The sequence below is a fragment of the Rhipicephalus sanguineus genome, chromosome 4, assembly GCF_013339695.2.
Source record: "Rhipicephalus sanguineus isolate Rsan-2018 chromosome 4, BIME_Rsan_1.4, whole genome shotgun sequence".
Classification (NCBI taxonomy): domain Eukaryota; kingdom Metazoa; phylum Arthropoda; class Arachnida; order Ixodida; family Ixodidae; genus Rhipicephalus; species Rhipicephalus sanguineus.
Genome location: NC_051179.1, coordinates 83,963,459 through 83,979,660, shown reverse-complemented (window position 1 = coordinate 83,979,660; position 16,202 = coordinate 83,963,459). Strand labels below are relative to the sequence as shown.

Sequence of the window (16,202 nt, the reverse complement as noted above, 5' to 3'; positions counted from 1 at the left end):
GTACCATCTCTTGAATGCTCCAATTAGGGTTTCTAGTAGAGAATTGCCATCGTGGGGCTTCTGATGTGGCAGAATCGAAGCGAAGCTCGGCTCATGCCAGTAGCTTTTTTCATTAATGTGTTTGGTTTTCTCATACCATCTGTCTTAAAAAGGAACTGTTTTGTCGAGCATTGTTTCCGTGGAGACCCACAGGCAAGCTTGACGTATAGACTCCGCATTACGCTTCGCTTAATTTTTGATACGCAACGACATTCGCTTACTCTGTGTACCAATGTCGTTCCTCCCACGTAGCACGTGATCCAGTCTCTGTAAGCTAGGAGGTCATTAGCCTGATAGACAAAGCGGTTGCAACTGGTGCCGTACTCTCGGACGACCCCGTTTAGACGAGACTTCGATCTGGTGTAACCACCGCATACGCGGCAGCGTCTACGGGCAAGAATATTAGCGCAGCGCCAAGCAGGCTGTTCTGATAGATACCAAAAGCGGCGTCGCCCGGAGTTAGCCACGCGAGTGTGACGAAAGTATCACCAGTCGAAAGCGATCCTCCAAAAATACCCCTCTCTGCATACGGACAAGCTTGCCATACACGACCGGCGCGAATTGCCTGGGATATCGTCTTCATCCAGCGTCGCGGTCGAGTTGGCCGAGCGTCGTTCAGCGATTGCAGATAACGAGTGGCGATGCGCCTGGCACTTTGTTAATGTAGCAAAGGCGTGGCAAAGGCACGGCAAAGGTGACAACCGTCGTAGTTCGCGATAAGGGCGCGGATTAACCACCCGGAGGCGCTCCTCTTCCATGCCCGCTAGAGTCACTAGAAAAATTTTCCAGTGACTCTAATGCCCGCACACGTCGCGCCTGTGTATGGCTCAAAAGATCGCCTTCGGAAACATTTTCTGCTGTCATTCTATCCTTCACTGTATGCATATGCTTCGCTAAACAGTGCCTCCAAACTGCAACCTAACGCAGGATGACCTTGATTCGTGCGCGCCACTGTGGATTGACCAGCGGCTTCGCTTCACGACGTTCGCGCGCCTGGTGTCCCTAGCCAAATCCAGCCGAGTGTTATGTGATGCTTCCGCCCACGCGCGAGCGTGAGCGCGGCGTTGTGTTTGTGTGTCGTCTTCTGCCGGGCTCTCATGGATGCGACCGAACACGGCGACGCCGGCACACCGGGCGACGCCGCACGGGAGGACTGGCCGCCGCTGCTTAATCCCGTGAGCGCTCCCTGTCTTCTTCGGTGGTACTGGCGGGATGGTTGGTTATACATAATTTTGAGAACCCTCGCGCGCAAAAAAAAGCAAGGGCAGGAAAACAAAAATACACACAACACAGACGGTGTGTTGTGTGATTCCTTGTTTGTCTGTCCATGTTTAATAAAATTTTGCGCTGGTGTTCTCAAGACTACCTTCTTCGTTCGATATACCCGTATTTAGTGCTCCTGTCGAGTTCTTTTTGACTGCCGTTGATTTATGGCCATGCGATTCTCATATTTGTGTGTGTGTGTGTGTGTGTGTGTGTGTGTGTGTGTGTGTGTGTGTGTGTGTGTGTGTGTGTGTGTGTGTGTGTGTGTGTGTGTGTGTGGTTATCCGGCAGGCCGGCTCGTCACATGCTCTTACTTATTATCACCGCTTTTCTGCACTATACTTACGAACCTCTGTTTGCTTGTGGCATGGTTCCAACCGCCCACAACACTTAGCAGGACCCGCCACGGTGGTCTAGTGGTTGTGGTGCTCGACTGCTGACCCGGAGGTCGCGTAGTCGAATCCCTGCCGCGGAGGCGGCACTTAGATGCAGTGTTGGCGGTAACGCGTTACAAGTAACGGCGTCACCGGTAACGCGTTACGTTTTCCAGTAACTTAGTAACGTACTCGTTACTATTACGGAACTGTAACGGGTAACGCACTTTCGTTATCATTTTCCGGTAACGTTATGTGTCACGTTACTCGTTACTTTTCATTCCTATTATCCTCGCAGTCTCACACAAAATTCATTAGTCTTGTAGGAGCGTCTTTCTCAGAGCTCGCCCCGACGTTATTTTGTCGCTGCGGCAGACTGCTCTTGGCCCGCAAAGCGTTGACAAAGCGACAAAACGACCCCGCACGGGGTCCTTTCTTGCGCGGGGGGGGGGGGGGGGGGATTGCAATATGGAGCAAATTGCTGAAAGTTATTAAATGTTTGGTTACAGTACTTATAAGTGGGAATCGATGATAAACGAAGCTTCTTCTCTAGTTAACTTATCTGTCTTCTGCCCTTCCTTCTCCTCCCTCTGACCAGTGACGCACACGCATTCTCTTTGGTATAGGCAACACCACCTAGAACAAGCGGCAGTTGCTGCTGGTTTGTCCCAGGCAGTGTTGCTATAGGCCAGGACACGCGGGCCGCATACGGCCCGCGGGCGATTCGCTAGCGGCCCGCGGCTTCATAAGGAATAAAATATTTGTGACTGTGCTAAATCGTACTATCAATATTTATTCGCCCATTGCGATTAATAACGCTTTGTTCGGGTAAGCTACAGGGACGTGACTAATTTTAAGCATTTTTTTTTTTCGTGACGCACCCCATACGGTCACTATGCTTTGAAACCAAACCGCGGGACAAAATCTCTATTTCACAATCAGCGTCCATATCTGAGTAATTCTGGAGATCACTATCGACATGGTTCTCGAATCCTGACGCCAAATGCCCTTCAGAAATGTTCCATATTTGAGATGTGGGAAATGCGCTCGAATGGCAGCGTTAGGTGACATTTTGTTGAGAGGTTTAACGTGCCAAAACCACGATAGGATTGCGAGGGACGCCGTAGTGGAGGGCTCCGGAAATTTTGACCACCTGGGGTTCTTTAGCGTGCACCTAAATCTAAGCACACGGGACTCAAGCATTCCGCCTCCATCGAAATTTGGCCGCCGCGGCCGGGATTTGATCCCGCGACCTTCGGGGTCAGCAGTCGAGTACTATAACTGCTAGACCACCTAGACGGGTGTCACGTGAATACTCGATATTGGTCATTTGTTCACATTGATTCTCATACACAACGCCGCATATGGCAAATTAGCTCTGCGGAATCCCGCAAGGAAAGGTTCGCAAACGCGAAATCGACATCCAATACCGGTTTGTAGCACGAAGCTGAGATGAAATCTGGCAGACTTACGCCGGAAAGGAAAAAAAAAAAAATAAGAACGCCAGGCCTGCGCGGAAAGCGCAGCACAGTCACAGCGAAAGCTGGAAGAGCGGCATTTCTAGAGGCCGTTGTAAACTCAGAAAAGGAAAGGCAGCGTTCGCAAGGTTGGTGAGAGATGCAAAGAAAGCCTCGCTTTAAAAAAATCTATCTATCTACTTACAGAGACCTGCCCGCCTATTTTGTACAAACGACAAAACCGATAAATAATGGTCTATCCTTTTACCAAAAAGAGAGGGATAAGATACAAAGTAATCGTATTCTGCAGATCAAAGCCTGGCTGGGTACCTGTACTGCTCGCCTCTTTCGCTTGCGAGTTCATTTTCAGCGAGCCCGTACTTCTACGGGTATTTGTACTACGCAAATATAGATGTTCTGAAGAAACGGGATTTTTTTTTCTTTTTCTTGCAACGTATGCCTTGCAGGAACGAGCCCCCAGGAGACAAGATCCGTTCTAATTCATAAATTCATAAAATAGGCGTGATTTATATAGATGGAGACCGCATTTTACGACGATAAGTATAGGACTGCAGGCTCTGCATTTGTTCAATAGAAACCACTGAGTGCTTCAATTTAAACATGCGCTTTAACCGAAAACCCGTGCCGCGCGGGCATACATTTTCGGAATGCGGGTATGCCTGAAACGCTTTGCGAAATACTTTAAATAAGGCAGTTGAGGAATGTGCCTGTGGGTATAGCCGTTACATTGAGATTGTAAATCCTGAAAAATGGTACTGTGACCAAGAGATTACGACTGAATAGGCGCGTCTCGAAGCACAGCCGAACGGCTTCAATTCAGCAAATGGGACGCGCGCCACAATGTAATTAGACGGGCCTTGCTAAACAGCTTTGCGATTGCACTATGGTACTCGTATTGCAAGTAATGCCCATTTGAAGTAGGTAATACACAGTTGAAAACCGGTATCGCTCTGTTGCCTCAACACGATTCATGGCAACGTCGTGCGACGGGCTCTTTAGATGAATATACAGGCAGCGTTCCAAAGTAAACAAAAGAAAGAAAATTATCTTTCAGAAGAAGGACGATACGAGTGTTGTGTAGCTAGGCCTAATTGATTGTGCGATCAATCGGGCAATGCACGTCAGGTGAATATATCGCAAGTGTTCTAATAGCGAAGGTCCGCTGCGGTGGCATAGTGGTTACGGTGCTCGGCTGCTGATTTGAAGGTTTCGGGTGCTATCCCGGCCGTGCCAGTTGCATTTCGATGGTGGCTAAATGCTAGTGGCCCGTGTACCGTGCGATGTCAGTGCACGCTAACACCAGATTGTCGAAATCACTACGGCGTGCCTCATAATGATATCGTGGTTTTTGCACGTTAAACTCCGGATATTACTAAAAGCGATGTTTCCGAATTGAGTGGAATACCGATATTCACGATAAGCGACCTATGATTTCGATTGACGTCATGTCCACTGGCGTATCAGTGAAGTCATCGTGTCCACTCGTTGAGAAGCTGCGAAAAGAAGAAATGTTTGTATTGTAGCCCAGTGCAAAGAAACCGGGACACATAGAAGGAAGCAGTACGTGCTGACTGAAGTCGAGCGATATAAGAGCAGCTGTGGAAATCTATCGAGAAACGGCCACCGTCAAATAACAAAATTTACGCGCGGTAGCTAAAATGGTGCAATGACGTTTTGATGACCACCTAAATTGATTACTATCACGATGATAAGCTGGGTGCGCGACGTCATGTGAGAACTATTCGATCGAAAGTGTAATACTTAAGGTCCAAGGTTTTTACATGCCAAAATTGCGGCATGACTTTGCCATTATTTTAATTACCCGAGCTTCCTTAAAGGGGTCAAGACGAAGACGCCCCACACTTCGCGGTTTTCAGCGAAAAATAGAAGTAGAGGGTCTATTGTGCTTATACGTATATGAAAAATGGACTTTAAAAGAACATTTCAGTGCAAAACGAGCCATAGAAGTCGCCGGTTATAAACCCCGCCGACTGCCGGCGACCGCCATTTTGCTATGACGTGTGTGGCGTAATGTGCTGCATAGAGCGAATCCGTCGTCTTCTCACAAAGTTTCAGCCTCTGCAAATGGTTCAATTTCACTGCCAAGCTGAAGAAAGCTGAAATAGCACGACTGCACGCGCAGCTGATCGTGGAACGAAATCGTTCGGTGGCGTGCAGACGCTCGCAAAGCAAGCAGCTTGTTACGTCACGGCTCGCGAGTGCCCCAGTGTCGCCCGCGACTCACAGACCGCTCGCGCATTTCGCCAGCGCTAAAATTTCGCCAGCTTGTTTGTAGAGGCACAAGGATTAGCCCCCATAACGCAGGTTATAATCGAAAATTTGGCGTCATGGCCCCTTTAACGTGCACCTAGGTGCAAGTATTACACAGGTGTTTATTCTAATTTTGTCTTCCATCGAAATTAAGTGTCGCCGCCGTGGCTGGGAATTGAATCCGGGCCCTTGTGCTTATAAGCGCTAAGCCGTAGCCACTAAGCCACCACGGCGGATGTGTTTTCTCTTTTGCTAGGGTTGCAAAATGGACAAAGTAAAATTAACCTTTTCTACCTTTCGTTCATTACCCTTCTCCTCTCTTCTACGCAAAGCGGGGCATGAGGAAAACTTAGTCATTGTGAAATGAAATATCTCTGCCGCAGTTTTCGAAAGAGAATCAATTTAAACGGCTTAGGTAAGAAGTAGCTTTAAGATATCGTGTTTAGTAGTTACACAAGTTACCAATCGCAAGGCCTCCCACGCTATTCCAGGATGCCAGGCTATCGGGCAAAATCTTAATTTCGTGCAAGACATATTACATGGCGAACACGAGATGTTTTTCTTCCCAAGAAGCGGTTCGTGCTTGCGGTAATGTTATCGTTTCTGTGCCACGCACCCTACAACCCACGTGCACTTATCGACGCGTAACGAAGAAAGGTGCTCGAGTGGGCCTTTGCTCAGCCTGTAAATGCGCGAACCGACATTTTCGTATCAGCGAGAGGACGTTGCGGCAACGCTTGAGTCGCCGTTTTCTTCTAACACTTGAAACCCTGTTTACGTAAATCCTACAAGCTCGTTACAGGTGTTCATTTCATATATTAAAGAACGATGTCTCGAGAATATTTGCTTTTTACCTTTCCTAAGCGGGCCTCGCGTGTATTGATTGCGAAAGTTGAAAGTGACGCAGAGCCAAAGGAAACAAAAGTAACAAAGAAATCTGGCTGAAACTGGCGCGTGGGTTTGCCGTTTGAGTTTCATTACTCTGATTGGCTTTATGTAAGCCCGTTTTTCAACATGATTTCTGCGCTCGGCCGCCTTCACAGTGCCGTTTATCTTGAGTTTCGATGCAATTATAATCTGTTGCTGCTACTGCCGCAAACTTCCACTAGACTAGCTATATAGATAGACGTTGTTAAGCTAAAGGGGCGTTCACATACCTAACAGCAGCGGCTTATTGGCTATGAATCTGTGACGTTCTGTTGCTGGGCCCAATGTTACATATTCCGTGAGTCTGTATTCGTTTCGCTTACTTTGCCCACCCATGTGCGAACCTACCCATCGGTCAAGGACATCAAGTCCTTGAGCCATAGCGATGGTGTCCAGGAGTGGTATTCTGTAAGAGTCTACTAAGTGGACTGTCCTTTACAACGCGCGCTGATTGGCTGGTGCTCGACGGCGACAGTTACGATTAGTGCCGGTGAGCCAGCTCTCGAGCTCCATCCAATCAGCGCGAGCTGGAATGTGCAGTCCACTTAGCGGACTCTTGCGGAATAGCCTACCAGTAATTGTAGTATTGGACATAGCGATCGGCGAACAGCACCGGGGTTTGCCGACTGTCGCGTTACCTATGGGCAGCTATAGATCAATAATAATACTCCACCTTTTTCAGCTCAGCAACAAAATGAGACATCGATACGCAGGTTGTAACTAAAGCCCAATAAGCGACATTATCGAAACGGAGCCTCTATTTCTATAGGTATTTCAGTAGGGTTTTGTTACCCCGGCGGCGGCGGCCATATTTTCGATGGAGGCGAAAATTCTTGAGGCCCGTGTATTTAGATTTAGATGCACGTCAAAGAACCCCAGGTGATCAAAATTTCCGGAGCCCTTGACTACGGCGTTCCTCATAATAATATCGTGGTTTTGGTACGTCAAACCCCAACTGTTATTAGTTAGTTAGGTTTGTGTTCCGTAGAACTCTTTACCACGCGACGTTTGGCGACGAGTTTGATCTTAGGGCTCAGCGGTGGTGGCCCATCGGCCAATTAATGCTTTACACCGAAAATCATCCGAACGTGCCCAATCTTTCAAACGAGATAGGTTTAGAAATTATTCCATTTGAACGATTACCGCTGAGCAGAGCGTCGAGGGATCTATTCCGGGCAAAGGTCGCTCTTCGAGAGGAAGATGATGCGAAATTTGTGGGTTTTACTTCTTGTGCACTCTCTTGGGAAACTTGTGAGAAACAATAAAACTAGTTGGATTTGTAAAAATTGTTCTTCTAAAACCTAATTGTCGTTAAACTTCACATAATAACTGCGGTATTCAACTACCTGAGCGACCTCGCGATAATGCGAGTTCGCGAGTCTGCTTCCTTGCCGCAGCCGCCGCATATACACTATAAGATGCAAGAACCCTCGTGAACTTGTATTGAGGTCCGTGTTAAAATACCCCTGATGGCCAAAAGGATCCAGGGTATGGTGTCCCTAAGAGTATTTTTCTTGCTAAGTGACGTTAATTAATTAATCAATTAATTAATTGGATCTACCAATTGATAGCAGGACAGAGGACGAGGACAATCGCTGTCTTTGGCGCACATTTCTTCCTGGGTCCTGCATTTCAGTCGTACCTAAGCATGAAAAGCGATATTAGCACGATCCGCCACGCTTGTTCTGTATAAAATTACTGTATCATTAATAAAATGATGAGAATTTCTCACGCGACAACTTATGGTACCACCTTATGCTAGGCTCTTTATTTATACTGTGCTATTTTTAAAATAATTCTTCCACTTCCCTGGGGCACCGACATTCGCGGTTACAATCGTTCCAAGAAGAGGCAGAATATGTACAGCCGAGACCACTATCTCAAGATTACTACGACACTCGAAGAAAAGAAAGGCTAGACGACGCCGTGCAGCCACCCACCTCTGCACGAACTACAATAACCGCTGCACTGAACGGCGCGTGCGTATACAGTTCGAGAGGGGGACCACTTTTCTTATCTATGATACGAGGTGCTTTCACGGCTTGGTACAGTAGCCAGACCCTCGGAATACAATTTCGAGTTGTGTATATCGCAGCTTTGTCTATCGAACCGGGTGCATACGTGACGTCTTGCGATGCATTGCTTTTTACTGTAGAAACTATCGTCTATGTAAAGAACGGCATGCTTCTTGCTTAGCGATGGCTACTGCCGGCGTTCTACGATATAGCTGAAGCCATTGCCTACTATTACACAAGGACGTTTAGCTTCAGATTTTCATTCCAAGTTGGCTTCGCGCTGTCATTTTTTCTCACCTTCCGTCCATCCGGACCTAATGGTTAGTACTCACCATTTTACCTTTATGCTAGATTGTGCCGGTTTCTGCATACAGTGACTGCGCCGCTATTCCTGTTCGATGCCTTCCCCAATTACGGTGGCTACTCGGGGTAACGAGGTAGGTGCCTTAACAATTCGGAAAAAATCTTGATAATCTACCAGGAGGTGCAGTAACCATTGATATCTTATAGCATAGATAGACACCCAAATTGCAATTAGAAATGCTCGTATGCGAACTTAGAATGCCCGAAATGTGATCTGTTGCCTCACATCACTTGACCGCACCTCAGGTGAGATTTGCACATTACGTTAACTGAAACGGGTTTCCAACACAGAACATTTTCTTTGTCTGTGTATGTTTTCGCACTCAACAAAATCATGCCGGGAAGGTAAACCGGTCTCTCATTTTATGGCAGTCGGAGAAGTATTCAACACTGCAGAGTTGGTGACTTGAGCTTACGCAACTGAATGGGTACAGCCGCGTGGCTTTTCTTTTTTTTTAATGTTCAGCCTGCCTTGAAACACGAAGAACGATGCATTTCTTCCACAAGACACACATCACGACACGTTGACGGGCTGTTGACAGGTGGCCACACATGACATCCAAATTGAGATTTCTTACTCCTTCGATAAGCGAGAGCTGAGCTAGTTGGTACGTATTCATGCTAAAAGACTGGGAGTGCAAAAACGGACACAAGAGAGAAGTCAAGACGCACAAACGCCACAAAATATTGCCGCGTTTGTGGTGCCTTGACTTCTCTCGTGTTCGTGTATGCACGTCCAGCCTTTTAGCATTCGTACTCCTGAGCGTCCCGTTTGAATTCGTGTAATGACGTTTCGCGATATTGTGACAATTGTGACATGGTGTGACAGTTGTGACGCAACAGATAAATGAGGCATGTGACAGATGGGAGGGCAACTCAGTTGTGCTGGGAGGTCTATTAACCAATTAATTGCTTCTGAAGAAATATTGCACTTTGATACGAGAAGACGCCACTGTGTAGATGACGAGTGAGAGTTTGATTATATCCGACTCACTTAGAGAGGCAGCTATTTTGTCTAATCATATGCAGCCGTACGAGACAACCCAACTGTAGCGTCTGATGCCTATCCGAAGGCATTATAGAAAGAGAACCTTAATTAGAACAATGGTAGATAGTTTCAAAATGAGAATACGTATTGCAGGCTGCATAAATGCTGGGTAAATGTGAATGTGTAGACAATATCCTCATATTGCGTATACAACTGTGTGTCATGCTGAGGTGTTAAAGGAGCACTGACACAAAAATTTCGCATCTTGTTTTTTCTGTTGCAATAAGTAGCGAACTACCCTCCATCACGGCTGGAAGCTCGTTTGCTCAAGCGCGGAACGGTTAATTATTTGGAGACGGTTTTATAGCGCCCGGTCGCAGTTTCAGTTTCAGAGAGCGCAGAGTGAGGCGGGACCCAGAGTGGTTTTCATGTAAACATAGCTGGTTACGTACGCAAAATCGCGTGCACATGAGCACCGCGTTGACAACTCTTTTCAACGAAGGTTCTCAAGTGCTGCTAAATTCCCTCTGAGACGTTGTAAATATGCGTGGCCCCCCAAAAATGCACTGCCGAGGCAAGGACATCAGCCTTTGTAATCCCGTGCCAGTCTGCACCATCTTTCCTTTGAAAAGGTCTGCTAAGAGAACGCTCGCAAGAATCGTGGCAGCCAACACAAACTCGTGACACAGGTGGCGGTTGGTTGTTTACACGAAAACCAATGGCGCGTTTCGCGTGCAGTGGCGCGACACGCACTTCAAGATTGAGTTTTAGTAAGTTCTAGTCTATATTATCCGTTGATATTTCGTCATGTGATGTGGGTGTCAGATTGGCGTGTGTCCACACCAATCTATCCCACAAGTTATTTCGCCTTCAAAATTTTTGTGTCAGTACTCCTGTAACGTTTGTCTCTCAGACATCGCGATCGTTTAGCCCTGCCCCCCTGTCAGGGGTGCAATCTGCTTAGCTAACATTTACAGCCGTCCACATTCGCTGAGCTGCATGTGTTAATTCGCAATGTCCAACCCTTTTACATGTTTGTGAATCGGAGACCTGTATTTATCACGCAACGCAATCTGTATCCAGCCTGTCTGTTAGACTAAGACAGTCAATACATGTAGGAAGAAAAACAAAAAGTTAGCGGGTTGCCGAAACGCTTAAACGGTCAATGGTATTAAACAGGCTAGTCACAAGCCTTAGCTACGGCTAGCCTCTTGACGCTGTTCATCATGTAAGGATTCGCGTATTACAATGCTCTAATCTAAAACGAATGTGCCTCATCTCAAGGTCGTCTTTTGTTCATGCAAGTTATTGTTTGTATTATGCAAATGATACAGGCTTCGTTGTCGCACTTTTGTTCTAATTCGCTTCTCAACTCCATGTAATACACTTCGTCGTATTTGCTAGGTCGTCGAAACCACCGAAAAATGAGAGTGAACCACGCTCACTTCACGCTGTCGACTAATGGCTGTCATGCATGGTCTCCTTCTACGACATATTTGTATCAGGTTGAACAGATGAATGAGTTAACTAATTAATTATCAATTCATTATTACTGACATTCTTCATATCTGTTTTCTGGGGTGGTGGTGGCGGTGGGGGGGGGGGGGGGTGCACACCGTAAATAGAAATACTTAGATGTTCAACGTTGGCTTTGTGGTCAGCATGCGAAGTATTGCTGCATCTGTTCTTGATGCTGGCTTCACAGCAAGAGGACGATCGAGAAACTATCAAGTTTCCTACACGCTCAAGCAACCTAATAAATTGACTCTTAACATTACCATATGTTCTCCCTCGTGTGCTCCTTTTATTTGAACGTAGTTACTTCAGAGGTTGGTGACTGTGGGAAGCGCCGGCTCGAGACCCTTCTCTGACATGTTTTCCTCGTAATCTTTCCACCAAACACAACTGTTGAGAAATAAGACGCAGACGGACATTCGCACACACAAAGTTCTTTTATGTGTGAACACATACAATGGATACGTTCACCACATAGGAATGTTTACTCAAAAGAAATATCCATAGACTTCTCCGTCTCACTCTTCATCATTGTAAGCTATATTTAGCACCTTTAACAGTGTATATACATATGTCAGCAGAACAGGTATTTCTCCTCCGTTTAACCTCCACACTGTTGTTATCTCATTTATCACTGGCTCTGTTCTGGTTAACAGTCTCCAAGCTTCATGTGTTCTTTTTTTTCTTTTATCTGTCTCTTCACTTAGGTGATCAACATTGATTCCGGCGCCCAGCGACCTACGCAGTTACCCATATCAAGGCCAGGTTTCGCCCATCGATGCGCCGCATGGCTGGTGCCAGCACGGTGAGTCTATAGCGGATCAGTCAGTCAGTCGGTCGGTCGGTCTTTCAATTGGTTGATTGACTAATTAATTGATTGCTCTTGTTTTCGCCTGAAGCAATACAATTTATACTGCGATAACAACGCGTTCGAAGAAAAAAATTACAGCATATCCACGGGTGAATGATGAGCTTGGGCGAAGCTCCTGAAGCAATCATGGTCTCGGGATCGGCTTCTCGTTGAGCCCGTTTCGCAGCGGCGTCCTTGGCGCGCACCGTCTCGGAATCCGCCTGGCTGCCGCCAAGCGAGCGCCCGCCGCTGCGCATCGTTCATGCTCGACACGTACGGCGACGATCCAGGAGAATGAGAGAGGCACTCGCTCCCCGCGCAGCCCGCGCAGCAGCCAATCGGAGAGCAGCGGCACTTCTAGCGCCATCTAGTGTCGATTCACACAAGCGCCATATTGCACACAATTCTATTGGACCAACGCCATCTGGGAAATGAGACGAGAAATGGTGATGACGACACGGATTGTGTACAGCGCCATCTAGAATATCGTCCCTGAACGGCAGTATACATGTACTTCTATGAGACAGCGCCATCTGCCGTTTACGCCGAACAGAGATACTGCCATTTACGCCGGACAACGGAGACGTGACAAGGTTAGACTAAGAGGAGCTACGCCCCTAATACGCCCCTAAAATCTTGCGCCTGCGTAAGTTGGCTAAGCTACAGGCACACGTACAGCAACAGTGATACGAGGATTTGCATTGTAGTTCAGTTTTACAGCCATATTTGGGAAAATAATAGTACGATAGCATATGCATGGGCAGTTACAAAACGATGTAATATCGCTCAGGGGTGGGTCAAATCAATTTTGGGAGCGGGCCGGCCAAGTTGGTTTTGAATGTCGGTCAACTCTGTTTCCGAATTTGGTATAGTCAAGTTTGGGGACAGGCCCCGTCACTTTGTAACGTGGTCATCTCACTTTTCGAATTAGGTGAAGTAACTTTTGGGGTGGGCCGTGTCAATTTTGGGAGTAGGTAAGGTCGGCTTTCAACATGGTCAACCCGGTTTTCGAGTTACGCGCCAAAAGCCATGTGATGTCATGACTTGGTCCCGTGAGTTTTCGTGTCATCGGACGTTCGCCGACGTAGGCCGGGTAGGCGCCGTATTTTCTGTTTCATAGGGCATATAATGATTTCGCTTAAGAAAAAACCTATCTATGTCATCAGCAGGATCCATTGTGCTTCCTACTGAATGTACGCGGCTGTCGAGCATTAGGGCGCGTCTAAGTGCTTGGACAGCACCCTTGAGGGAGGCAACCTCGGAAAAGGCAAAGCTTGATAACATAACTGGTGCTCCTTTAGTTCAGCTCTGTACCTAGAGCTATACATTGACGTTGAGTTTATCTCTTTAGCAAACCTTAACAGTCGCTATTGCTGCTGTTTTATTCTAAACAAGACACGTTAACTTAGGTGAGAACCAGCATTGAAATGTTTCTGCCCGTGCTGCACTTGCGCCAGCAAGACCCGTATAGCCCGAAATGCAACTACGAAGTTCTAAAGCTTGCGAATGAATGATTAAAAAAGGCACACAGGGTGTACGCTTTGGGAATATGGATCTGCATAGTTTGTGCGCCCATTCGAGAGAGGAGCCGTAAAACTGGCAGGGATGATACGCCGGTTTAACGTTAAACAATGCCGACTCGCCCCACTATACATTCTGCGTCATCACTTATCAATGCCTCAATGGTGCGCGAGAAGCTCGCATTCAGCTGTCTTTCTCGCGGCTCGAAGCGAGCGCAATGCATTTCTTTTTACTATGGCCACAGGCTGCCGCTTCGAGGCGTGCTAAAAGAGAACGCACGGACTGAAAATGTAGCACACGCTCACTCTTTATTTCCCCCGATATTATCACGCTGCAGCAAAGCTCACTCCTGCTTGACAGCAGTGACGAACGTCTTGCGAAACTTCTTTACAAGTAGACACGCTTCATTCTTTGGAGTGAAGTCAATTTCTTGGCGACGAATTCATCCGCGGCTACGCGCACATTGGATCTTTGCGTGCAGATGTGTTCAGCGCCATTCGGGTGATGGTGCCGGATATTTCAATCGATCTCATTTCTGATCACAATGGCCGATTGGGGGGCCTGACTCGCGCGCCTCTGACGCACTTGTGAAGCCCAAATTCGACGACAGCAATATACAGAAAGACATGGAACGTCGTTGAACAAGCCCACATCTGTCGTGAGTGCAATTTGCCCCGTTTTCCCTCCTGTACACATAATTGCTTGTGGCGAAAGCTCGGGCCACCACTCGGCAGTGCCCACATGATAAGTTAAACATGGACGAGAAGATGCGAAATGGCACCCATCACGGCAAACGCAGGACTGCGGTCGTCGCAACCCCTCCTGCAGCGGGATCTGTCAATGTCAAGGTGGAACCCTTGGAACAGCCCCCGTTTCCGCCTTCGTCACTAACTCGTCTGTTCGACGGGCCAGTTTCTTGGCCTAGCGGCGAAAATCTCGAGAAATATTCCCCGGAAGGAACGCCGTCGTCTCAGGTTCTTCTTCCGTCGACGTGGTCGTTCCCCGACTACGCGCCTCCGTGTGTCCAATCTTCCTACGGAACGAATTCGGCTTACCCGACACCCGTGTACTACATACCTTACGTAAACCAACTGACGCCGCTACAAGATTCCCAGCTGCAGCCGTCAGTAGTTGCGTCATCCTTCGCGGCGTCCCGGTATGCCGATTCTTCGGGACAGCAAGAAACGCGCGGCGCCGACGAATTTTCGGACGGGCAAGAAACTGTGCAGGACGCCGAGAGAGTCGAGTGCGACCGATTTAAAACGAGTCCCGACAACATGGACCCCAACGCCCAGAACACGCGCTTCAACGTCGACGATGTGCACAAACCACGACGGCGCGGCTCTTCGCCGCCAGTGCTGCGTACGGACTCGCCCCGTACCATCGCGTACTGTTACGAGCGTGGACTAGGAGACTCAACCGAAAAGAGCGGCCACTATTTCGCTAGCCCCAGTACCGTGCAGGGTAGGATCAAGGGGGTGCCGGTGTTCATCCAGTCCAAGCGTCCCGACGGCGCGCTCCTGGAGCTGCACCCCGTCGACCTGTTTGTCGCCGTGTCGATGATCTCCGGCACCGCTCCTTCTCAGTACAGTATTACGCCCACCGGATACCTCCTACTGGACATGCCCTCGTTGGAGGGCGTCAACAGACTGCTCCAGAGCGACCACTTGTGCGGGGTCGAGATTAGGGTCTCCATACCGGACGCCTACCAGAAGAGCTCGAGCGTCATCAGGGGCGTGCCCACGTCTTACCCCGAGGAAGAGCTGCTCGACATGCTTCGCCCACAGGGAGTCATCAACGTGAAGCGGATCGTGAAATATACTGTCCCCAGCACTGCCGGTGAAGGAGAAGTAACCAAGAAGCACACGGGCAAAGTCGTGCTAACCTTTCCGCGAAGCCTGGAGCGGCCCATCAAGGTGGAGATCGGCGAGGCGAAGTACAAGCTGAGAGAATTCGTGGACAGACCGGCCCGCTGCTACAAGTGCCAGCGACTGGGACACGTTTCCAGGCACTGCGCCTCCAGGCTGAGGTGCAAGCGCTGCTGCGGACCGCACGACATCAAGGAGTGTCCGCGAGACCGACCGCGCCGCTGCGCCAATTGCGGCGGACCGCACTACCCGAGCTACAAGGGATGTCGCGCCTACGCGCAAATGCTCAGAAGTGTGAGAAGCTTTCTCAGCGTCACGTAGCTGGAATCGGTGTTTCCCGTGTTTTTCACTGGAGATAATGCCGAAGTCATCCGCTGTGCGGCGAACGAGATGCGCAGTGGCTTTGTCGTTCTACTGAGACGCTATGTTCCGGTGAGGATTAGAAGAGGTTGAGTGCTCGGAGAGACTCGATAAAGATGTTGAGAGTGCTTTGTCTTTTCACCCATAAGAAGAAACGTTTGTTAACCAAGAGAGTGTGTATTTTGTACTTTCATCGCCCTACCCTTTGCCATATTACGTCTGATGAGAGCCCGAGGCTGGCCTTCTCGGCTGGCACCATCTATTCGGTTTTCCCGTCCATTCCAATGAAGAGCATGTTTTCGTTACACGAAGAGTTCGTATTACACGCGGGACTAGCCGGGTGGCGCGGGGTCTCCTCTGCGTCTTCTCT

At 48.4% G+C, this 16,202-nt stretch overlaps 1 protein-coding gene across 2 annotated transcripts in view; it reads left to right on the top strand.

Annotated features, from left to right (window-relative positions):
* The first annotated feature begins 1,053 nt into the window (after window positions 1-1,053).
* Window positions 1,054-16,202, top strand: part of LOC119390353 (uncharacterized) — a 377,138-nt gene continuing 361,989 nt past the window's right edge. The window contains exons 1-2 of one of the 2 annotated variants that reach the window (XM_049414752.1): window positions 1,054-1,214; window positions 11,941-12,038. In XM_049414752.1, the coding sequence (XP_049270709.1) occupies window positions 1,137-1,214; window positions 11,941-12,038 (176 nt within the window). In that variant the 5' untranslated portion in view covers window positions 1,054-1,136. The remainder of the gene's footprint in view (window positions 1,215-11,940; window positions 12,039-16,202) is intronic. The other variant, XM_037657959.2, reaches the window with a different exon arrangement.